The following is a 24,702-nucleotide window of genomic DNA, read 5'->3' as shown; positions in this document are numbered from 1 at the left end:
AATCATTCCTGGAAGGCAGAATGCAGCAAGTGTCCCTATATGGAAACCTGTCAGACCTGGTCCCTGTGCGCAGTGGTGTGCCCCAAGGCTCAGTGTTGGGCCCATTGCTCTTCTTGCTTTATGTCAATGACTTGCCAGATGCTGTCACTTCAAATGTGCGAATGTTCGCGGATGACACAAAGCTGTTCTCAGGCATCTCTTCTGAACATGATGTGCGGACATTGCAGGCAGACCTGAACGCCCTCGTGGAATGGTCTAGAACTTGGCAGCTGCCATTTAACGAGAATAAGTGCAAAGTGCTTCATGTTGGTGCAGCCAAGGACCGCCACTCATTTCAAATGGGGTCGGACAGACTGACAAACACGTCAGTCGAGAGACCTGGGTGTGCAGGTCGACTCAATCTTGAAGTTTCGACAGCAAGCGTCTACGGCGGTCTTTAAAGCGTCTCAAGTTCTTGCGGTCATCCGCCGGTCCTTCGCCTTTTTAGATGAATTTACCCTGCCTCTTCTTTTCAAATCTCTCGTGCGGCCTCACCTGGAGTTCAGCAGTCTTGTTTGGGGTCCGTTCAATAGAGCTGATCAGAAGGCAGTCGAAAGGGTCCAAAGAAGAGCCACCCGGTTAGTGGTGAGCATCCGCCACCTTCCATATCCTGAAAGGCTGAAGAGACTGAAGCTCCCGTCACTGTATTATCGGCGTAGACGCATGGATATGATTCACGCATACAAGATGCTGCACGGCCACGTTGATACTGATCCTTCAGAGCTTCTGGCAACGAATCCTGAAAGACGAACTCGGGGTCACACACTTAAACTACGGAAGCCTCGTGCAACCTGTCGTGCCAGACTGAATTCATTTTCTGTACGGTGTATTAACGATTGGAACGGGCTTCCAGCAGAAATTGTACATTCGCCCTCAGTCAACGTCTTTAAGAACAGGCTGGATGCGCACTGGGAGTCGATCTGGTACTCCACTCCTGTAACAGACTGAGTACTAAGTGAAGTTATGGAAATCGGCGAGAACGGGCCCTACAGGACATCGTGCCTCTTGTCCCGATAACACGAAGATGAGAAGATGAAACACTCGTCATAACGGCAGCAGAAAATTAGTGCGTTTAAGTATAACAATACACACACAGCTATTGTCATGGCATAGTCGCATGCAAGCGAGACTGCAGTGAAATGGCACCTCTAAATTACTCACGTAAAATATACGTACTACGTGGGTTCCTTGAGCCACTGACAGACACATCTCTGAATGTCGTAGATAGGCCACCAAAAGCGCACACAAAACCATGGATCAATGTTATGCATCATAAAATAAAGCGAGAATAACACATCTGCGTCTGGGGACCAGCCCCATGCGAACAAGCGTCGAGCAATTCGTCATACAAAGATGGCAGCTCAAAAACAATTATGCATGAGGGCGAAACAAGCCACATTAAGGCACACATCCTGCAAAACGGCAGTTGGCGTTTTGTAGAAAGAAGACCTACTGAAAGCTACCACTCAAGGAAAACACGATGGTCAGTCATGTCGCAACCTGACCAAAACCAACTAACTCTACTAAACACACCGCAATACAACTCCCGCAGCTGTCCTCAGATCCCGAACTTTCAATCTGTTATCAGAACAATGTGTTTTCAGGGACGCAGCAGCGTTAGGTGTCACTGCCAATTCGGTGTCGAGGAAACGTCATTCTGAGGACGGCAACTGCAGCCGTCGGTCCCCGCCATGGTTTCGCCAGTTTAAACTCCTTCACTTGACTGAGTAGTTGTGCAGTGTACAAATATTATCCACCAGTCTCAAAATCGACTGGTACAGAACGCATCACAACTACCCCATCGACCCCCACAGCCTCGTCAACCCCTCCCTCCCGCTCACCCCTCCGTCGCGAGCTCACGGGTCCTCGGGACGGAGCATCAGACCCCTGGGGAACACCTGTCTGACATTGACATTGATCCGGCTCCGGCTCAGGTACTCTATGACCGGGTCCGTGCCGCCGCCGCCGCCGCGGCCCCCGGACTCACACTCACACCGGATGACGTCACGGTGGTGGGTGACGTCACCGTTGGCCGCGGCGGCCACACGGGCCAGTTTCGGCTGGCCGCAGCAGTCGGCACTCAGCTTACGCTTACCGTCGTGCCATCTGTCGGACAGAAAAAGGAAACGGAGGAATGGTCAGTGTCCGAGCCCAGAGGCGGTGATGGGATTGATGGGGATTGGGGAGGCGAACGACTGTCAAAACACCTACGGGTTCCCACAGAGTTAATAAATCCAAGGCAAAATATCTACCCCCTCCCCCCCCCCCCCCCCCAACAACAACACACGCAGACAAACGTCATTCATCCCACGGCATCCATCCCACATTCCCTACATCCTGCTACCTCGGTCTAGCCAGCTGTCCGGTCTCACCCGCCGTCCGTAGCCAGCAGCAGCCGCAGCACGGCGTGGTAGCTGGACCGTCAGCCCCTCCCCGGCCCCCGCGGCCCGCACCCATCGTGCAGTTGTGACCGCTCGGGTGCCCCGGCCCTCCTTCCATCCCTCACCCGCCGCGCGTCAGTAGGCCGCTCCGCCGTCCCCCTTCTCCTCACCTACTGTGCATCGGTGGGTAGTCAGATCCCCTAGTCCCCGGCCTGACCCACCGTGCGAATGTAGCCCGTCAATCTTCCCCTCCCTGCCCACTGTGCGTCTATGGCCGATCAGCCCTCCCCCTAACCCACCGTGCGTCTGTGGCGGGCATCAGGCGCGGCACGGCGTGGTAGCTGAGCCGACTGGGGCCGGTCATCACCAGCACATCTCCGCTGCGGAGGTAGAGCGCCACAGGTGCCTGGGAGCGGTCCCGGCCGCCCAGCAGGAACACCGCCGACTGGCCGAAACTGGCGGCAGGGGTGGCCGGTTAGAGGACGGTGACAGCACGGTAAAGTTACCGAAACTGACCGCAGAGGGTGTCACTGTTAAGAGAGTGGTGAGTGGGGTGGCATGTTGTTGTTGTTGTTGTTTCTCCCTCTGCTCCTCACGGGAGCATAGCCAGGCGGCTCTGGAAGCGTCTGGCGGCGGCCGCCAGGGCCGCCACCACTGAGGTCTCCCGGACCTCCTCCATCCTGGGATGGATGTGACCCAGGGTTGAATGTCTCAGTCGCATCAGCGCCGGACATCTCAGCAGCACGTGTGCCGGCGTGTCAGGCTCCTCATTGCACAGGGGGCAGCGGGCCGCCACACAGCCCTCGTCGCGGCAGCCCTCACATCCCACAGAGGGAACGGCCCCGATCCTGTGCAGATAGGCCCTGGAGCCCGACCAGTGCCCGGCCCGCAGCTGGTGGACGTCCACCGCGCACTCCCGGTCCAGCCCCGCCACCGGTGGGGGGAATCGGCCCCCCATCAGCGACCGGAACCAGCCGGGGGGCCAGGCCCGGACCGTGTCGTCGCGGGCGGCCCTAGCCACTGCTCGGGTGATTGTCCTGATGTCTGCAGGCACGCTGTCTTGTGGTAGTTCCGCGGCCTCTCGGGCCACTCTGTCGGCTCGCTCATTACCCTCCACACCACAGTGCGAGGGGACCCACTGGACGTGGATCTTCCGGCCATTATCCGAGAGGGCGAGCATGGCTCTCCAAGCCGCAACCCCCAGCGGGGAGGTCTGGGCGGCCGGGCCGTTGCGCAGGGTCGCCACTGCTGAGAGGCTATCCGTGCAAACCACGATAGGCAGGTCCTGGTCTCTGTCTCTTTGGGTTAGGGTCTCCAGGCCGGTCACCAGCGCTACCATCTCTGCGCGGTAACTGGAACATAGCTGTCCGGCCGGGGCCCGCAGCTCCTCGGTCTCTTCATCCGGCCAGACCAGCACAGCCCCAGCTCCGCCCCTCGAGACTCCGCCCGCCGCGGACCCGTCCGTCCACAGCCAGACGGCGCACTGCGGCAGGGACGCGAGGTGCAGGGCGGCCGCGCGCTCCCTTTCCGCCGCCGCAGCGCCGGCCCGGAGGGGGCCCACGTCCATCCGGAAGGTGACGCCTGATGTCTGCCGCCACGGCGGTATCCGAGGGGGGAGCACCGGCTCCACCGGCAGCGCGACTCCGGCCTTGTCCCAGGCCCGGCGGCCCCGCTCTCTCCACCCCCGAACTGAGGCCAGGCGCGCCGGTGCCGAGGCCTCGGCGGTCGCGCGCAGGGGGTCCCCCGGCGGCAGGGCCAGCGCCCTTCCCAGCAGCCTGGCGGCCAACGTCCATCCCCTCTCCTCCATCGGGGCTAGTCGAGCCTCCGCCATCAGCGCGTGGGTCGGTGTTGATCGTGGGCACCCGGTGATGATGCGGGCCGCCTCCCGCAGTTCCCGCTCCAGGAGCTCCACGTGCGAGGGGGCGGCCGCCGGCAGCCACGCGGCGGCGGCGTGCTCGAGCGCCCCGCGGACGTAGCCGTTGGCCACCGTCCTCAGGGCATCCTCGTCCAGGCCCCAGCTGCGTCCGCCGAGGCGGCGCAGGTGAGCCAGCCGGGGGCGAACTCGTTTCCGGAGACGACGACAGTGGGCACCGAACTGGAGGCGGCGGTCGAGCTCTATGCCGAGGAGGACTAGGGTGTCTTTCGCCTGGCATTGAGGCGAAAGACACCCTAGTCCTCCTCGCCTGGCAGTGGGGTGGCATTGAACTTCAGAGAGAGGTTTGTAAGTCAGCCGGGCGAGGGATATGATAAGGCGAGGTTAGAAGATAGTGGGGTGGGTAAGGGAATGCTTTGGTGTTTTGATGAGGATGGAATGGGTCGAACGCAGCATGAAGTCCTTGTCAGTATGACGAACAGAAATCCCAGTGCCTAAGAACGACTAGGTCGCCTCATCAGTGCGCCTGCCTCCCATCCCTCCCAAGCCCAGGGTGCGATGGGTATTGAGGACAAACACACAAATCACAGCATCACGCGGCGACAGTTCGAGTGGCACCCCACCTCAGGGAGAGGAGCGGCGCCGTCATGTCCCACTCGGAGTGGTCCGTGTGCGGCGCCAGCGTCGAGTCCGAGTGGTAAAAGTTGACGATGGCCGCCTCGGGCGAGTAGCTGGGCCAGCCGACACATCCGGCCAGCAGAGAGGCCAGCCGGGCCAGGTCGGACGGGAACGGCGAACGGTCACACAGGTTATATAACTGAAACGGAATAGTTAAACAGTTGAAATGGACTGGGAACGAGCACATATCATACGACTGAACTGGAACACACACAGTTTTATTTTTACGCTTTACGTCAGTGATTGAGGATTGTGACGACATTCCACAACTCTGACTACTTATGCAGACCATCCTGGTGCCTGGCACTACGCCTACTGAGCTGAATTCCTTCTACTTTCCGGCGTCATTTATCCCATGCCTCACCTCCCCCCCCCCCCCCGAAAAAAACACGCGTCAGACATTCACTGGTCTCACCTACCTTGGTCTCCCAGTCGTGGTGGAACCCGAGTGTCACCCAGCGCAGCTTCTTCAGACGCTCCCAGTCCACTCCACTGGCGGAGACGGCAGATTTGAACGGTCAGACACCGGTCGGAACGACTTCGAGATAGTTCAAAACAACACATAATGTTCTCAGGTATAGACATCAAGTATTAGCGATGTTACCTGTCCCCACCAACAGATTTTTAAGTCATATTGCATAAAGACTAGCCAAGAAAGTAAAACAAAATCTTTATCGTATACGGGACGATCGAAAATACGTATAATTCGCCACGAGTCCAGCCTGTTTCTCCATCGCGCTAACCGGTAGCACAGCTCGGCGGCCACTCACTCGAGGCAGTGTTTCCACCAGTTACCGCCAGGTGGCAGCAGACCCTGGGCGTCCAGGTTGGTCTTGTTCGGGTGACCGGGCAGGTCTCGCACGCAGCGGCCGGCCCAGTGGCGCTGGCCGGCCGCGGTGAACGGGTTCCGTAGCAGGATCATACCTGCGGAAAGTGAGAGGTTTTGTCATCGCACGACGTTACAGAGGATAGAGGAAAACGTCGATCCATTTAAGACATCGGGTTACGTTATGTTCGGAATTCAAAATTAGCTTGTAGATGGTCCGGATTGCTCCTGTGGCTATCATTCATTGCGAGGACCAAAAACATTTTATTTTGCACTGTCCCCTTTATGCTAATGCTAGGATTAGAATGCTTTTTGAAATATCACAATTAATTCCTACTTTCTCACAATTACTTGACAAAGTACAACTTGACATACTTTTGAAGGGAACTCACATAGCAAGTAATCAAGCGAAGCAAGTGGCGAATATCATTCAGGGATTCATTTTTGAAACAAAACGATTTGCTTAAAAAAAAGATGCCACGGGCAGTGGACAGCAGATGTGGTCTACTATAGGACCAGACGGGCTCCGCCGGCCTGTGGCGAAACCCTGAGTTGCCAAGCATTGGGCCCCCGCCCCTATGACCCTTCCGGGCCAACCTGGGTACCGGTCCCACTTGAAAGGGACCGGTCGCGGCCTGTCGGGTCGGGTCGGCGCTCCCCTCGCCCGGGCGGTGGTTAGGGGGCACCCCCGGGAAAGATGATTTTCCGGGGGTGCGGGCGGGGGCTCGCGGCCCGTCTGGAGCGCCGGGGAGGTATCCACCAGATCTTCCCGGCCCGGGGAGGTATCCCACATCTCTCCTCGGGGCCGGGACGGCATATGCCATGGATTGTCCATGCCCATAATCATGAATAAACGACAAACAAACAAACAAACAAACAAACAAACAAACGTCCAACCGTCACGGGAGACATCAGGGTAACGTTGATTCGTCACGGGGGAAAGCGAGTAACGTCGGTCTATCATGGACCATACAATTTTATTGTTTTCTGTATGAGAATTGAGAATGCAGATTACCCTATAAAGCAGCCTGGGAGGCAATTTAAAGGATGGAGAGTAAACTTGATCAGCTTGAACTATTAGTGTGACTTTGACACAACTATAATTTTCAATAATTGGTTGAAAAGTAATCAAGTTAAAGGAAAAGGGCCACCTTTAACATGGGGATTGAAACTGAGATAGCCATCTTGTAGCCCGTGTCCGAAAACCTATTTGTCTACGTCCACCTTACGGCCGATTTCGGCCTCCATTCGTAGTTATCGGCAATTTTAAAAGAAAATACGCCAGGAATGCGTCCTTATCCCAGGAATGCGTTCTTATCCGACAATACAGCCACCCGCGGCGAGGCTTTGGTTTTTTACCAATCAGCTCCAACCAGCTCAGCTTTAACCAATCAGCTTATCTGACACAACCCGACGAGTCTGTCTTCTGAACGCTGATTGGCTTGAGTGTGACGTCATCGCTATGCCATCATACAGTAGGTGCCGTAGAGAGTATCAACATAGTACCAATATGTTAAATAGTTTTAAATACTTTTTCGCGAATTGTGCACTTCTGGCACCAGTTTAAAAAAAAAAGAAAAATAATGTCAAAATGAAAAACAACGATATCTTCATATTTCACGAAGGTGGCCCTTTTCCTTTAAAGGAAGTTTGATGGGTGCAAAAAATACTAGAATGACAGACAATAGCTGGGAGAACAAAACCTTATGACAATATGCTCCGGTTTCACATACCTGGATGTGATTCCAAGGAGAATGCCTTCCATTCTTGTGGGTGGACCAATCCCAGTTCTTGGAAGGCAGTGCGATCATCTGGGATCAGCACTTGGTACGGTTTAACATTCCCCTGAGAGCAGTCAACAAAGTGTCAGCAAAAGGGAGAAATGACTTGCTTTGCAAGTTGCAACTCAGTTGACAAATGGAACACATTTTGATCAGGAATCAAATACCTAGGTATCATGAAAGCTAATGTTTGTCAAGCGATAATGTGCAGCTTCTTAAATCAAATGAAATTAATAAAGCATCCAGAACTGAGCACATTGCTATGTTTGATTACCAAATGGTTTGAAAATAAAAAAGCAGTTTATACAAAACAGTTGCAAAGTAGGCTAGGTCTGCAAGAAAAGGAAACACTGTCACTCCAAATTCTAGATTCTGATACTGATACACTAGCAGATAGTGCTAGTAAATGGAGTAGACTAGTAGATGTAGATGGGTGATTTACACATCACTTACATGCAAGCCTCCTGCTTCACATTGGTCAAAGTCAATGACATTTGAGAGATCAGGTGGGGGCTTTCTTCTTTTGAAGTATTTGAAACCTTCTCTCATAAGATCTGGGCTGTTGTTTTCTGGTAGACTCGGCTCTGCTGATGCAGAGCCTCCAGTTAAATCAACTTCCATTGCACTATCCGTATCCATATCAATTTCTGGAAAAGCAGAGCATAATTTTATGGTCAGTTGAGGATAACAAGCATTGTATACCTAACTAGCATTTGCTAACTCAAACCAGAGTATATAGACTCAAACTGTCTGATGGGATTGGGTTAAAACTGAACATACCAAATTTAGCTATTCATGTACTTTGTTCATGAGTTCTGGTTCAGTGGTAAGATGAAGAATCTGGTTCCCAGCCCAGACCATTACAGTCCATTACTCCAGTCCATTACACCCTGCTTTTGCAACACAGCTTAGTGACATTTTGGTTGTTCTGTTTAAAAAATATTGAAAATATCCGCAAAAACCATCCAACCTAATCCAAAAAGTTCCGAAAAATAGGAAAGAAATTGTTTTGTTGACATTGGATTAGCTGACTTTCCATTTCTATATGACGTACAAAAGTTAACTTTAAAAAATCGAGCCAGATTGCAAATTATCAATAATGTTTGTGCACAAATTATCAATTTATTATTTAAGTTCTACATTATTTAGTGCTTCATATATTTACTTTAGTGAGTTGCTATCCTAATAATTGCAATGACGTCACTCAAAATATTAATTTAGAATCTGACAAGTTGACTAGCTGATTGGCACTACTGCGCAGCATTCAGGATGTTTTGAGAATAACCCCGCGTTCGATGTCTCTCGGACGACGAAGATTCTACGCCGTCCGGCCAATCACATTCCATAACCGCAGCCGAGCCCCCGCTAACCTTGGACGGGATTGGCCGGACGACGTAGAATCTTCGTCGTCCGAGAGACATCGAACGCGGGGTAAAATGCGTTCACTACTATGCATTGCTCATCACAAGGCGTGCGATGCTCGGTTATTGTAGGGGGGTGGCACTACTTTGCTTCGCCATAGGTCCAGTACTGATGTCATTGGTTTCGGACCCGGTGACGTCAGTGCTGGCTACATCCGGGAACTTCTTGCACTTAATTCTCATTAGAGGTGGCCATATTGTTTTGTCCCGTGACGACACATTTGCGTCACTGGGTCCGAAACTGGCTGTAAACAAATCGCTCAGTGTCGCTACCAAAAAGTACTAAGGAAATTTGATGAACGCATCACCTTTGAGCAATAAACTGGACCCTGGGGTTTCACTTTATATACGCCTTTTGATCATAGAAATGTATCATTCACAAGGCCCTATATACCAGGTAGGGTCGTCCGGCGATTCTACCTGATCGTGACGTCAGCTTGTGACGTCATCTGGGGGCAAGTCTTGAAGCCCCGTTTGAGTCCCATGTAAATGGGCGATTTTTGAAGCGCTGTAGAACAAACTCTGTTGGAGCTAGCATAAAACTAAGTGCATCATCGGAAAGACGAGACATTTTTCTTTGAATTATCTAAGAGCAGTTTTTCACTAAACCCATTAGTTTTTCCGAAAATGCGTACAAAAGCCCCCATGCCTCCGCAGCCTCCCTTCCGCCGGCCGCTGCGCCGCCGCGGTAGTGTAGTGGTTAGGATGCTTGCACCGTGATCCAAAGGTCGCGCGCTCGAATCTAGGCGCGGGTCGGACTCAAGTCGAAATTGCAAGCAGAATATGTGTTTTTTCTTTAAAAATCACTTATATTACAGCTAACCGTTCATAAAACTATCGATAACAATTGACTGAAAGCCAAAATATAGATTACATTCTTATAAAACAAATTCAAATATGGCGGCCGTTGCGCTAGGCTCCGCCGCCGACTCCGCCCCTTCGTGTGACGTCATCTGTGCACTTGGACACACAGGGAGATAGGGGACGACATGGGCCTGATCATTCAGAGAAAATTTGTGTGAAAAGCGGAAGCCGTGAGAAAAAGAAATATTCACGGACATACCTAGGTACCTATTTGTATGCAATTACATGTATTATTGCGAGAGCCTATATTCTAAGCAACGGTCACTCTCCTGCTTAGGCACGAGAGTTAAACATTTCAAATTTTATTGTCGGGCTTGCACACAAATCGTGTCATTATTTGACTGATATTTATAATCTTGGCTGCAATGAAGTGAGAATTTATTTTATTTCCTACTATTGCGTTGCTGATTTTATCAAAATGTGTCTGCTTTAAACATATAACATGTTGGTCCTTGTGAAGGGTTTAGTTACTCTGACTTGTCATTTTTGTGTTTCAGGATGAAATTTATCTTACAAGAACTTTGAACGTATTTTGTCACTTGCTTTAATTCCTGTTATTGAATAAATTATACATCACATTGCAGCATCCTTTCTTGAATGTTATTTTGCATTACATTTCATCTTCAGAGCATACAAATAACGTTACCTTTGTTGATCTTGATCTTGAATTTGAATTGATTTTAGTTAGTTGAGCAGCTGTTAACTCAGTTTGAACACTTTATATTGCTGTCATAATAATCATTTACTTTCGATCATGAGCAAGTACCAAGAACACGATACACAAGATGGAACGAACGAAATACGAACTGCGAAACAAGCTCGAACAAATGCGAAAAGGAAGTTTACTAGAAAAACTATAGGTTTCTTTGAAATGATTGAAGGTGATCGACCTTTCTTAGCGATACAAGAAAAATATGTTGATGTTAAAGACGCATTCGGCCATATTGAACGATGCAATGAGCTCGTTAACTCAGCAATCAACGAAACTGGTCCACACCATTTGATATCGAAAATGTTGGAAGAATGTGACAACTACATGATGGAAATTGAACGCGAAATGGATAAAATAAGAGCTGAATTTGCATTGAGAGCAGCAAAGGAAAATCAAGCACAATCAGAACTGCGAGTGAGGCCGCTAGACACTCCACAATTTTCTGGAAACCTTCGTCAGTACTCAAGTTTCAAGCAAGATTTTCAAAGACTGATCGTTAGGCAATACGGGAAAGACCCTTTCGCATTACGGCAATGTTTATCCGGCGAAGCGTTACAAGTTATCGGAGGCGTAGAAAATAATTACGATGAGATGTTTAATAGGTTAGATGCCAAATTTGGTGAGCCAAGAAAGGTCGTTGACGCTATTTTATTCGACATAAAGAGACTGAAGCCGGTATCAGAAGGGGACAATATCAGTTTTATACATATGGTCGACGTTATTGAACGAAGTTGGTTGGAACTTAACAGATTAGGACTCTCACAAGAAATGGACACGACGACAATGGTAACTATGATTGAAAGACTAATGCCGAGAACGCAAAAACGAGAATGGGTGACAAAACTAGATAAACGAGAAAAATTGGACGCTACGGAAGGCTCTACATTTCAAAATCTTTTGTCTTATTTATTGCAAGAAAAACGGGTAATTGAGTATATGGATAGTGATATTCGAGGCCAATCGTATCCAAGGAAAATTAATCAGGCTAGCAAGATTTCTGATAGCATACAAAGGGACAATAACAATCATATTTTCACCAGCGATGAGGCCCAAATGGACGTGACGCAAGTTTATAATTATGTTCAGAACATTGCTGATCGCATGGGCGGGTTGTTGAAAACTGAACAGCGCAACAAAGATAAGGAGCGAACGAAAATAAGTGATATGAATATCAATTGCTGGTATCATAAAACCGATTCGCACTCGATTTACAAATGTAACGCCTTTCTAAATTTGATTCATGAGGAGAAACTGCGGATCTTGCGTCAACAAGGAGCATGTTTTAACTGCTTGCAACCAGGACACATTGCAGCTTCCTGTTGTATCGCGAATCAATGCGACAAACTGAAGTCATCCGGACAAGTTTGCGGGAAACGGCACCACCCTTGTCTTCATTTGGAACGCACTGTGCCTGCTAGCTCAAGCAATCCAGGAATCTACGCATGTAACGCAACACAAGAGGCTTTGCTGGCTGTCAGTGAGGTATCCTGCAATGACAAAAGGTTATCGGTCCTATGGGATTCGGGAGCCAATATATCACTTATCACTCATAAAGCTGCGGCTACAGCCAACCTCAAAGGAACTTCCATTGATTTAACGATAACAAAGGTTGGCAATCAGAACGAAACCATCAGAAGTAAAAGGTATCGCGTTCCGTTAACTGATGCTCGTGGGAAGTTATGGGAAATATTTGCGTACGGAATCGAGGAAATCACATCTGGTTTAAAGCACGTCAATATGTCATGTTATGCGCCGCTGTTCTCCCAGGTCAGCATCGAAGATATTGTCAGACCTTATGGTGCAGTGGATATGCTGATTGGCATTGACTGTTGCGCAATACTGCCACAGGTAATTGAGACTATAGGAAATCTCCAACTTATGAAAAACCAGTTCGGATACTGCATTCGCGGATACCATGGCACTCACGACCATGGAACTGGCAGTATAAAACAAGTTAAAATCTCCAGTGGAACGACCATGTACAACATCAATGCTATATCTGCGGACACTGTAACAGATTTAAAAAGGAAACTAGATGAGTATTTCACCGTAGACAACCTTGGGACAAGCTGTACGCCGAAATGTGGGGGATGCAAATGTGGAAAATGTGCTCATGGAAATGGCAATTACAATTTGCAAGAAGAAAGGGAATTGGCACAGATCAAGCAAGGCCTTACATTCGATCCAGAACTAAAGAAATTTACAGCTCATTACCCGTGGATAAGGAATCCAGCAGATCTTCCCAATAACATAGCAGCTGCTCAGGCAAAATTGAAATACACGGAACGACGACTAATGAAAATGGGAAAACAACACGCCGAGGCATACAATGAGCAAATGCAAGATATGGTAAAAAGAGGAATAGCAAGAAAATTAACTAGGGAAGAGATGGACAAATACGAGGGACCAGTGCATTATATTCAGCATCATGAAATTATAAAGCCAACTTCATCCTCTACTCCACTGCGAATTGTATTTAACTCTTCAGCATCGTTTATGGGTCATGTACTAAATGATTATTGGGCTAAAGGTCCTGATGTTATTAACAACCTTTTTGGTATCTTGCTCCGATTTCGTCAAGAGAAAGTGGGATTGGTGGCAGATATAAGCAAGATGTTCAATACTATACAACTGTCCGAAATGGATCAGCACGTCCATCGATTCTTATGGCGTGACCTGGACACCAGAAAAGATCCTTCTCATTATGTTTTGCTGGCGGTCGCTTTTGGTGATCGTCCTAGCGGCGCCATTTCTATGGTGGCCCTAAGAACTATTGCGGAGATGAATCAAGACAGCCACGAAGCAGCGGTAAAAATGATAACAAGAAACAGTTACGTCGATGATTTGATCCAGTCTGTACCTTTCGTTGAGGACGCCGTTGTTTTAGCAGATAGCGTTCAGTATATTTTAGACCAAGGTGGTTTCAAAATAAAACATTGGATAATATCTGGAGAACACACTATCGAACTGCAATCAAAATTAAGACTCGTGAGCGCTGATATGGAGAAGATTCTCGGTGTTTGTTGGTCACCAAGAAGCGATGAGTTCCTATTTAACGTTCAGATTAATTTTTCTCCGAAATACAAAAATGTTGCGACCGGTCCTGACATGACGGAGGCAAACATAGAGTCCGTTTTTCCTCTCATAGTAACCCGAAGAATGCTCCTAAGTCAGACGGCGCGTATCTATGACCCTTTGGGTCTCATCGCGCCAGTGACACTAAATGCAAAACTGCTTCTCCGGAAACTTGTCTCCAAACCACTTGTTGAGGAACTTGGATGGGACGACCCTTTGCCTGAGGAAAATCGAGCGGAATGGAGATCCTTTTTTGAACATTTGATGATGCTTCACAGTGTCTCTTTCGCCAGGTGTGTGAAACCGATAGAATCGATTGGCGATCCAACACTGGTCATATTCTCAGATGCAAGCATGCACGCTTATGGGGCTTGCGCCTATGCACAGTGGCTGCTAGGGACAGGAAATTACCAAGCGCGGCTTATTGCAGCTAAGAACAGAATAGCTCCAACAAGGCAACTTAGTATTCCTCGCCTAGAGTTATGTGGAGCATTATTGGGATGTCGATTGCGAGAAAGTATCCAGAACGAAATGGACTATAAGTTCGACAAAGTAATACACATAGTTGACTCTACCATTGTTCAAGCCCAAATCCAAAAGGAATCATACGGCTTCGGCACTTTTGTTGCAACGAAGATTGCCGAGATACAAAATAAGTCGGATCCAAGAGAATGGTGGTGGACGTCATCTGAAGAGAATCCCGCAGATATGGTGACAAGGCCACGGCATCCGAACGAACTCGGACCTGCATCTATATGGCAACAAGGACCGCATTTTCTTCAACAGCCAATTCACGAATGGCCCATTTCTCAGTCAGTGAAAGACCAAGAACTACCAGACAGAATAGGAATCCATATAGCAAGCATAGAGCCAATAAGGGAGCACTGCAAAATTGCAAAGGTCATTAATCTGGACAAATTCAACAACTTCACCAAATTACTCCGCGTTACCGCGCGCATTTTAGGCCTACTAACAGAAAGGTCACTGCGAGTTATGGGGAAGTTGCCGACAGTGAACACCTTGTCAGAGGCAGAGATTATATGGATCAAAGATGCACAAAGCACGTTTCTACAGAGTGATTGGCAAATGCGGTTCAACAGACTAGGCCCAAGTATGAACAGCTTCGGAGTAATCGTCGTGGGACAAAGGATATCGAAGTGGTTAAAAGAAAATTGGAACCAAGATCAATTCATATTGCTGCCGTCCAATCACAGATTTACGCATCTTTATATAAGACACGTGCACTGCCTGGATCATGCCGGAGTTGATGCTACATTCGCGAAGGTTCAAAGCAAATTTTGGGTTCCAGGAGCACGCAAGCTCATCAAGCAGGTGAAAGCAAAGTGTGTGATTTGCCGGAAATTCGAAAAGAAGCTACAGACTCAACTGATGGGAGAAGTGAAACCGGAAAGATTGCATCCTTCTCCACCGTTCTACCATACAGCCCTGGATCTGTTTGGACCATTTGTTATCAGAGATACGATCAAAAAACGAAGCACAGCGAAGGCGTATGGAGTCATATTTAACTGTTTGGCAAGTAGAGCAGTATATTTGGATGTCGTAGATGGCTACGCTACAAAGGATTTTTTGGTGACTTTCCGTAGATTTGTGACTATTCGAGGATACCCGGCGTCCATTCATTCAGACAAGGGTTCTCAGTTAATGGCAGCAAACAGAGAACTCAGAGATGTTGCAAGTAACCTCAGCTGGCCTGATATTGCGCAATATGGTGTCCACAAAGGCCTTGAATGGACTTTCAACACATCAGCCGATGCACCATGGCAAAACGGCTGCAGCGAGTCGCTGATCAGGCTCGTGAAAAAGGCTTTGGTTCTGGCTGTTGGAGATACGATTTTCACTGTAGGAGAACTACAAACAGTGCTGTTTGAAGCTGCAAATTTGTTGAATGAAAGACCCATAGGGCATAAGCCGGGAGCAGATCCAAAGCTAGGCACGTACTTGTGCCCAAATGATCTCATTTTGGGAAGAACAGGCATTGCTGTTCCCCAAGGTCCATGGCAGCAAACAGGCAGTTTTAATCAGAGAATGACAGCGATACAGAGAGCAGTAACTTCGTTTTGGAAGAAGTGGCAGAGCGATTACTTTTTCACATTAGTTGTTAGACAGAAATGGCATGTGAAGGAACGGAATTTAAGACCTGGCGATATAGTGCTAGTACAAGACACGAACGCTCTTCGAGGACAATGGAAGTTAGCCGAAGTAATGGACACCGAAGCAAATAGCGACGGAAAGGTCAGGGACGTGACTATACGATATAAGGTGCAAACGGGCAAATCGTCACAGTATTACGGTAGCCCGGACGTTATCGTAAAACGGTCCGTGCATCGACTGGTGCTTTTGCAAGAAGCCGACGACACGAGAAACGAGGGCAACGAAGAATGACCACCCCTCCGAGCAGCGGATGCAAAGTGACCAGCTGTCTTTCGCGGGGGGAGTGTATGCAATTACATGTATTATTGCGAGAGCCTATATTCTAAGCAACGGTCACTCTCCTGCTTAGGCACGAGAGTTAAACATTTCAAATTTTATTGTCGGGCTTGCACACAAATCGTGTCATTATTTGACTGATATTTATAATCTTGGCTGCAATGAAGTGAGAATTTATTTTATTTCCTACTATTGCGTTGCTGATTTTATCAAAATGTGTCTGCTTTAAACATATAACATGTTGGTCCTTGTGAAGGGTTTAGTTACTCTGACTTGTCATTTTTGTGTTTCAGGATGAAATTTATCTTACAAGAACTTTGAACGTATTTTGTCACTTGCTTTAATTCCTGTTATTGAATAAATTATACATCACATTGCAGCATCCTTTCTTGAATGTTATTTTGCAATACACTATTTGCGGCAATATAAAGGCAAGTGACACCGTGGGCAAGTGCATAAACGACGGTTGCGCTTCAAATCCCTTCATTTTCTTAGGTTTATATAGGGCCTTGCTTAGGTTTGTTAGACATACGGAATAATGGCACGCAAACGATGCTAACTCGTATGAAGGTAACCTTCATGCCTCCCCAAACTGCATGCACCATACGAGTACATGTGGGCGCCGAATGTCAATCCCATCGTGAGATGTGTTAGGCGCTCCCGGTGGATCAGATGCTGCATTAGTGCCTTTAATCATAAGATCGGCCTCTCTCAGTACTGAATGAACCCTGTAATTTGTAAATCGATGTGCTCGGAAACCTCTATGCAGGCACCCAATAATGCACCGTTTGATTTCCTTCGGACAGAACGTGGTGGTGGTGGTACTGCATCGGTGACAATTGTGATTTTGTGAATATAGTGCGTCCATGGGCGGCATCATCTTCCTAACTTTCTCATAACGCACACCTACGGGAGGCACTCCGCATCTGTCGCTTGCTTCTCTGAACACTACGTCAGAGGCATTGCCACCCTTCTGGGGACGGCGGCTGATGAGTGACGTGAAGCGAGTGCGATCGCCGACGCCATACCACTTTTTGCGTCGGCCGCCAGCGCATCTCTAAACGATGACGTAATCCGCGACCAAGGCCGGGCGGCGCGGGGCGGGCTGCGGGCCGGCCCAGACCGCTCCGTACGGCGTACGGGCCATCCCGTCGGTCTGGGAGGACGGTGCGGGCGGGAGCAGTGCAGTGCGCAGTCGGCGGTGCAACCAGCGCAGCGCGGAGCGGCGGCTGGTGGGAGCCGCCCGCCAGCGAGGAGCTGAACCAGGGAGACCGCCCGTCTTCGACACATCGGCACTGCACGTAAAGAGGTCAGCGAACGGGGTGGACGTAATCGGGGATAGACTGTGATGGTGCCGGGAATGCAGTGTGGGTGTGATGTGAAATGCGTCATATATAGGTGTAATTGCGTTGTCATGAGCGAACGTCCAAACTCCATACTAGCCCAGCGACACTGTCGTGGGTCCATCTGAGATGTACCCCTCACGTGACCTATCCCTTACCCCCATAGACGTCATAATGCGTCATTGTAAAGTGGCATGGCGCGGGCGGTCCTAGGATTTCATGTGTTTCCTTGCTGACGATTATTATTGGACATTGCATGTCACATGTAATTAAAAATCACCGAAGGCTGCTTAGTTTTGTAGCGTTTTAGTGCTTCTCTGATTTCGAGTTATGTAGTCATTCAAGTCATTCGGGGCGTAACTTGTTTATACAAGATGCAGATACTTGAATGAACAAATATCGAGTAGCTCTGATTCACGTTTGAGCATCGTAACACTCTCGAATAACACGGAGTACAGTACCCTCTAAAGATTCATCGTTTAGTCAACATACTGGTGAATTAAATAGGAATACGCAGTAACCATTCTTTTGGGCTGGGTACAAAACCGCACTGCACGCCCGTTCATGCGCTACGTCGAACGTCCCGACTTAGTCATTTCCGATTCAACACAGGCCACAGTTATCGGATGACGTGTAACAGCGACTGAATGGTGACTGGCGTGTTGCGCACATTTGCTTCTCACATACCCGCCAACCCTAATATCGCTGTCGGTGACGAATTCTTGCATCAAACGTGATATTCCTCCACACTGAGCTGCGACATTTCTCTGCACTCAGGCGCGATGTCGGCGACGAACGGAGGCGACGGGACCGGTCAGCCTGCCGTGGTGAGCGACCAGCCGACCGCCCTGGCCGGTCAGACCACCGAGGAGGGTGTCAAACTCAAACACTACGGTCCCGGACAGGTGGCCCCGCCGCCGCCCCCGGCGGAGGACGACTGCTGCAGTTGGTGCTGCGGCACGTCCGGCAGCGGCGGCGGCGGAGTGTCCAGGAGCCACCAGACCAACTACGGAAATAACCAATACATGTTCGCCAGTGGCGGCAACGACAGCGGCTGGAGCGGCAGCGGCGGCGGAGACGACGGCGGCGGCGGCGGCAGCGGCGGCGGCGGAGACGACGGCGGCGGATGTGACAGCGGCGGGGGCAGCAGCTGGGGCGGAGGTGGTTGTGACAGCGGCGGCGGCGGTGGCGGCGGAGGCAGCAGCTGGGGAGGCGGCTGCGACAGTGGCGGGGGCAGTAGCTGGGGCGGTGGATGCGACAGTGGCGGCGGCGGCGGCGGAGGTGGCTGCGACAGCGGCGGCGGAGGCGGAGGCTGCGACTAAATACGCAGCTGACGGGCACGAACTATTGCTTTGTGATAATTACTTTCATCCGCACCAATTTCCAGCTAAGGACAAATAAATAATCACGTCACTTTAGCTCATTAGTCCAATCAAGCCAAGGCTAACGGTATGTGGTAAGCGGTGCCGGAAGCACAACATCGTTGGAAGTCAAAAGCGAGAAAGAACGGTCGTTTTTCAATGCCCACGAACTGTTTATGCTTGTATATAGGGCCGCTCACGTTCAACTCAGAGGATATTTAACAATGCCGCTTATGCGCTATTTGAAGCTTAGAATATGACCGATCAGGCGCCGCCTCATGAAGCGGGCGCGACGCCACTGGCATGAGCATCACTTTCGCTTGTTAGTTCATAGGTGAGTAACGTCTTTATGGCATATGCATAATTCTTGATTATTCTAAGGAAGTATCATTTGACATGTTGTCCACATTTTAGGAGAGCGGAAGCTCCCACACTGATCATTATTCATCAAATAATAATCGGCATGGGCCACTGTCGCATTCGATGAATTTATCGCATTCTGCTCGATAGTTACTTAAGCCTATATTTTGAGCATGAAACAAGTTAAATAAATATCCAAAAGAAAGATTTACACATAAGTTATATTGTATGTTATGGACTCTTTGCACGAATGGCGTTATACATTACATAGCCTAGCCGAAGAAAATGATTATCGGCGATTGGTGAAATTCCACCATTTACCGACAAACCACACACACAAACGGTGTCATCAACAGCCTATGGATGGAGGTGCCATTCCCGTATTAATAAATAATGGACCTATTGCTACTATATAGCCATACTATTGACACGCGTCGCCAAGATCAGACTGGCGAAATATACATTACAATATACAATATATGCATGCAACAGCTGCGCAGTGCATCGACGCACAGGCAGACAAACATTGTTAAACAATTTGCTACACTGTACCCAATATCGTGAAGCCTTGGGCTTGACTGCACCTACTCATAATTCGCAGCAAACGTACAAAACACCCCACCGCCGTCCCGATAGTCCCTGGTCGATATACCGCACTGACCACAACAGAAGCGAGCCAGCCCGGTCTTCGATCGGCCGTCCGAACACAGGAAAGGCGCCACTGGGGACCGGCGGACACCTAGAGACGGTCTGACCGCAGGGAAAACACGAGCCGACACTACTACAGTGCAGACACGGCCCACAAGGAGAGACGAGGAGACGCACGGAAGCGAGATGAGGCCGGCGACATCGGCACAGTACACGACAGGGCGCTCAGGTACCGACTCTGAGAGAACGCCCAGCCCCGTTGCGGCTACGAACTCTACACTACGCTGAAATGAACTGAAATTTCAAATAAGTCAGCCAGAACGCCGGTTCTTCAAATGTTGCTAAACGGTTTCCCCAGACAACGCAGCAGCTGAACTGGTTTGAGAACGTAGCGAAACGAGCCAGCCCGTAGTTGAACGTATCGTAAATACTTTCGGAAAGAACACTTCACATCGTGCTGACATGGCACTCACGGCTCAAAGCGGGACGGCCGACCACCGCAGCGCCACCCACCGTTTGTTCTCGGTCCGACCACCGGTAGTTCGCCGCGGCGCCGCTAGGCGTCACCAGCGTCGGCCGTCTCGACCATGGGCCCGTACCGGGAGGTGGTGCGCCCGCCGCGGATGATCCGCTGTCGCTCACGCTCGTGAGCCATGCTCAGTCGGATGTTCTCGTCCTGATGGAACTTGCACATCTTGAGGACGGCGCATACGCAGAGTCCCACCGATGCCGACCAGAGGCACCAGGCGCCGAACTGGGGACGCGGACAGGGAACGGACGGAAGGGAACGTTAGCAGGGGAGAGCTGCAGCAGTCCACCATTACCGCCAACAAAGCGAAATTCATCTCGTTTCGTTTATAACAGAAGCAGCTACTGTATAATTTACCCCGTCCCGTCAACTTCGGCAGATCAGGACGGTGTCAACTATGACAGTTGAGAACGGTTTATTGTTAGCACAACCTTTGAATGATTGGTATGCTTTGGTAATCGGTTAGTAACATCTCAATATCCCTGTGGACCGAGCTATAGCATTCATCAGCTGTTCATTCGAATCACTGACCTGTGCCATGCCGATCTCCAGGTAGAAGTTGGCCGTGTCGATGTTATCGGCCACGTCTATCTGATTCTGGGTGGCATCAGAACACCTGGCGGCGATAGACGGCACGGCGTCACACGGCAGTATGAAAGGCGTGACAGCGCGGCGTCACGTACACAAGGCGTGACACCATGCCACTGGACTAATGACAGAATGACAGACACGAAAAACGGCGCCACACAGCTGCGAACTGGCGGGAGAGAGCATGCAATAATAAACAACAATATTCAACAGACGTTTGATAGCATCCTTTCAGCATCTCTCCAACCACTCATCTGTAAGCCAGCCTGCCCTCCAGCCATTGTATTCCCCATTCCCTCTCACCCACCCAGCCACACTCACGGGCTAGCCCGGGGACACCCGCTACCACTAACTCACGTGGCGAATCGTTTCGTGATGTTGTCGCACCACACCTCGTAGCCCAGTGTGACGAACAGGGCAGCCACCAGGGAGGCGAGCGTCGTGAAAATGCACACTATCATCTCAACAAACGCCCCCGAGAATGACCTGAGGGGAGCGTGGAGAGACGTTAGCTTACTGCGCGACTGAATTGAAGGTCAGTACGCAAAACACGCTGTACACGTAAAGCTATCAGAGTCAATGAGGGAACATTTAAACATTCATCATGTCTATAATAACTGCTGCCTGCTTTATCATGTTACACATCCAAAGCATGGTAGTTTCAGTGTCGAAGTCATCTTTAGTACCTAAGCACTGGTTAAAAGCACGCTGGATTTCGATCATTCGGGAAACGAAGCTGCACTCGAATTCCTCGGCAGCCGCCAGTCACATCAGATTACACTGAACACGATTTTGGAATATTTGGTATGAGACCATCATCCCACCAGCTCTACTCCACAGGCAGTCACAGAGCCGTACCTATCGTACGCCGACTCCGACCCGCCCCACTCACGTGTCCGTGTCGTGGCGGAGGAACAGCATGGTGCGCACGGCCTGCAGCACGCAGATGAGCGTCAGCGTGGCCGACATGAAGATGACGTAGTAGCAGTAGATGTTGGACGCCCACTGCGGCACAAACTGGCCATCCTGCTCGCGGAAGTCACCGGCAGTGAACAGCAGACATTTGTATCTGATGGGGACAAAGACAGGGAGCAATTGGTCATTGGTAGGTCATGTCATTGATATCATTTTCACCAGTAAGGACTGTTAAGATAAAAGAGGCTCGAATATAAAGGTTGCAACAGAAAAGCAGTCAATGCACTAATGACAACTAAGCAAAGTTTGCTCTGCAATCTGACAATTGATAGCTTTATAAGAAATTGAAAACATGGTCAGTGTTCCAAAATCTGTAGATGTGGGTGGGAAACGACATCCAAATGAAGATCATTTTCCACTCTCACCCCCAGTTTTCAAGCCCAATTTTCCACTCCCAATTCCACCGAGAAGGAGCAATTGCATGAATGGTTGTTTTGCATCTGTCACAATTGTAGATATATTAATGTTTTTGATCATTTTCCCACTGTTTTTGGGCCTTACCTGACCGACCATTTTTCACTCTCATCCTTTTTTGGTCAGCAATTTTCCCCTCTGACACCCAAGCAAAAATATGATTTTGGGACACTGAACATGGTAGGTTTGGAAGAGACATGTTGGTGAAAAAGTTTTTAAAATGTAATGCCACCATATGAAACAATGCAGAATGTGGTCAGCAGATGCAGAGCAACCAAATAAAAATGGATTTAAAGCACAGTCAGCAAAGTTCACCTAAAGTCCTTGAAGTTGAGTAGCATAGGCACCAGCACCACAAAGCTGAGACACACTGACACCAGATAGCCGGTCAGCTGCACGGCCAGCACCATGGTGACTGGTGTCTGGGGGCTCTGTCTGGAACACAACAGGGGTGTCACAGCATAGCTCATATCACTGACAGATGCTGCCTGCTGGCAGGTGGCAACTGGCAATGGACAGTAGGCATCATGCCTGCCAATAATATTTAGCAAGTTTTTTCATAAGTATAGCAGGAACATACATCTGACAGGCAGACAATATACTGGGATCATGCTGAAATTTGGGTACCTATTTCATTGTTTCAGGATAAAAAATACAGCTGGCATTTTCCAAGACGTTGGAAAGTAGGTACTTTATCAAAATAGTAGAAAATGGTTATGAAAAACAGGGAGGTTGGAGACACCAACACCCCCAAGCATTTCATTTCTGATTATACAAAGCTTAATAGTATCACAAAAACACTTATCTAGCATTTCCTGCCAGTTAACTGCAACCTCTTACCCTCAAATGCTATCAAAGTTGATGTTAAAACATCAGGCATAAGCATGCACACTGTTTTCTCAGCAACAGCCTGCAAATTTGAAAACCTTGCTGAACTGTTGTAATATATAATAACACTTAGAGAACACAGTACGCCCTTTTTCCTTTCACTTCATTTCAGAAAAAAAAACACTAAATGCAATGACCATTCTTAAGGGCAAGGCATATAAGTGGGTGACTTAAATTGACTACATGTTGCTGCATTATTTTATCAGAACAGAAAATTAAGATTGACCTATTTGAATAAATTGAAAGCAAAAGGAATAAAGAAAAGCATCCAGCACGTTGTTCCAGCCTCCAGGGAACCTCAACTCAAGCATGCATTAGTCTTGTGATGCTTTTTGATGCATTGAGGGGTTAGATAAATGATAGCAACAGAATGAATGATATTTATATTACCAGGACTATTACAGGCAGTTTACTCCGCACATTACAAGTACACAATACCGAGTGTAAATTAGATAGGAAACATCACGGTATATAGAGAACTGGGAAACACATAGGAAAATACAGTGTAGAAAATAAAGCAACTACTACAAGAACCTGTTCAGTAATAGATAACTAGCAGGATAATCAGTTTCTCTCATGCTGATTCGGACGTCAGAAAACGTTTATTGGAGAAATCACCATGGAAACTAGCAGGTATCATTAGTTCCTGAACAGCTTATTTAAGATGTAGCAACTGCACCAGAGCTGTCTCCCTTTGTAATTTGGTAGCATTGCTACCATTTCACCTGCTAAATGAAGTTTACTTTTATATGCTAAGAAAATGCAATCATTCAGCATGTAGTAATAATCGTAATAATAACACGGCTTTGAGGTATATTATGATAGATAACTGATAAATCTATTCGATAGAAACCGAAGCCTCATGCTGATGAACCCATAAAAAAGCTAAGAAAAAGAAAAGTTTTTCCCTTGGCTTTATAAAAATATGCTCATCACTTGCCAAGCATCGCGTCGTATACGGTAGATATTTACCAATAAGTACATAAGACCATAGGCGGCGGAACGGGGAGGGCACCGGGGCACCGTGCCCCTTTTGATTTTGGCATTTAAACATTAGCCCTATGGGCGTTGCATGGAAAGAATGGGACCAAAAGTCGGCAGTGCCCCCCTTAGTTGAAGGTGTTCCGCCGCTACTGCATAAGACGCCTTTATACGCGGCGATAAACGAACGCGAAAAGCAATTCCACTTACCTGCACTTACAAATGTTTGAGGGACTTCTTCCAAAGGCTGACCTATGCTGTATGCAGTATGCACGGCAACTCACTAACCGGTCTGGTGCGCCAAAAGTGAGAGCAACCGGCCCATCTAGCCGTTCTTGAGATGTGGAAAGCGGCACCCTCCACGTGCGAACGTCCAAACTGGACCTTACCAAATTTTTGCACGACATCCTTGATCCTTCTTGCCTAATGGTGTAGGTACAAAAGTTTAGCACAATCGGCCAGCCGTTCCCGAGATTTGAAAACGACCCCTGCACACGAGTAGCACCCCAACCATGAC

General features: G+C 48.9%; 3 protein-coding genes across 12 annotated transcripts; 1 reads left to right on the top strand and 2 right to left on the bottom strand.

The window, feature by feature from the left end:
- Positions 1-615: 615 nt before the first annotated feature.
- LOC122371782 (nucleic acid dioxygenase ALKBH1-like) lies at positions 616-9,172 on the bottom strand. Of its 2 annotated transcripts, none has more exons than XM_043348475.1 (8): positions 8,549-8,587; positions 8,032-8,225; positions 7,531-7,642; positions 5,742-5,895; positions 5,391-5,463; positions 4,917-5,110; positions 2,720-2,875; positions 616-2,145 (listed from the first exon to the last, which is right to left on the bottom strand). In XM_043348475.1, the coding sequence occupies exons 2-8, from the start codon at positions 8,215-8,217 to the stop codon at positions 1,896-1,898; spliced, it is 1,125 nt and encodes a 374-aa protein (XP_043204410.1). In that variant the 5' UTR covers positions 8,218-8,225; positions 8,549-8,587; the 3' UTR covers positions 616-1,895. The 2 variants fall into 2 exon arrangements, with proteins under 2 accessions (XP_043204410.1, XP_043204411.1); XM_043348476.1 differs by lacking the exon at positions 8,549-8,587 and adding an exon at positions 9,130-9,172 and having other exon boundaries at positions 777-2,145.
- Positions 9,173-9,989: 817 nt separating this feature from the next.
- Positions 9,990-18,859, top strand: LOC122371780 (putative glycine-rich cell wall structural protein 1). Of its 2 annotated transcripts, XM_043348461.1 has the most exons (4): positions 9,990-10,066; positions 16,392-16,529; positions 16,905-17,407; positions 18,219-18,859. In XM_043348461.1, the coding sequence occupies exon 4, from the start codon at positions 18,224-18,226 to the stop codon at positions 18,761-18,763; it is 540 nt and encodes a 179-aa protein (XP_043204396.1). In that variant the 5' UTR covers positions 9,990-10,066; positions 16,392-16,529; positions 16,905-17,407; positions 18,219-18,223; the 3' UTR covers positions 18,764-18,859. The 2 variants fall into 2 exon arrangements, with proteins under 2 accessions (XP_043204396.1, XP_043204395.1); XM_043348460.1 differs by lacking the exon at positions 9,990-10,066 and having other exon boundaries at positions 16,397-16,529; positions 17,149-17,407.
- A 510-nt stretch (positions 18,860-19,369) lies between these two features.
- On the bottom strand, positions 19,370-23,727 carry LOC122371778 (transmembrane protein 179-like). Of its 8 annotated transcripts, XM_043348459.1 has the most exons (7): positions 23,595-23,713; positions 23,157-23,226; positions 22,632-22,751; positions 21,820-21,996; positions 21,285-21,413; positions 20,871-20,955; positions 19,370-20,564 (listed from the first exon to the last, which is right to left on the bottom strand). In XM_043348459.1, exons 3-7 carry the CDS (start codon positions 22,724-22,726, stop codon positions 20,367-20,369), a joined length of 684 nt encoding a protein of 227 aa, XP_043204394.1. In that variant the 5' UTR covers positions 22,727-22,751; positions 23,157-23,226; positions 23,595-23,713; the 3' UTR covers positions 19,370-20,366. The 8 variants fall into 8 exon arrangements, with proteins under 8 accessions (XP_043204394.1, XP_043204392.1, XP_043204388.1 ...); XM_043348457.1 differs by lacking the exon at positions 23,157-23,226 and having other exon boundaries at positions 23,595-23,727; XM_043348453.1 differs by lacking the exon at positions 23,157-23,226 and having other exon boundaries at positions 23,671-23,705.
- Between the last annotated feature and the right edge of the window lie 975 nt (positions 23,728-24,702).

The sequence above is a fragment of the Amphibalanus amphitrite genome, unplaced genomic scaffold, assembly GCF_019059575.1.
Source record: "Amphibalanus amphitrite isolate SeventyFive unplaced genomic scaffold, NRLGWU_Aamphi_draft 001278F_arrow, whole genome shotgun sequence".
Lineage (NCBI taxonomy): Eukaryota > Metazoa > Arthropoda > Thecostraca > Balanomorpha > Balanidae > Amphibalanus > Amphibalanus amphitrite.
Note: the sequence above shows the minus strand (reverse complement) of the source record. Positions and strands in the feature narration are given on the sequence as shown.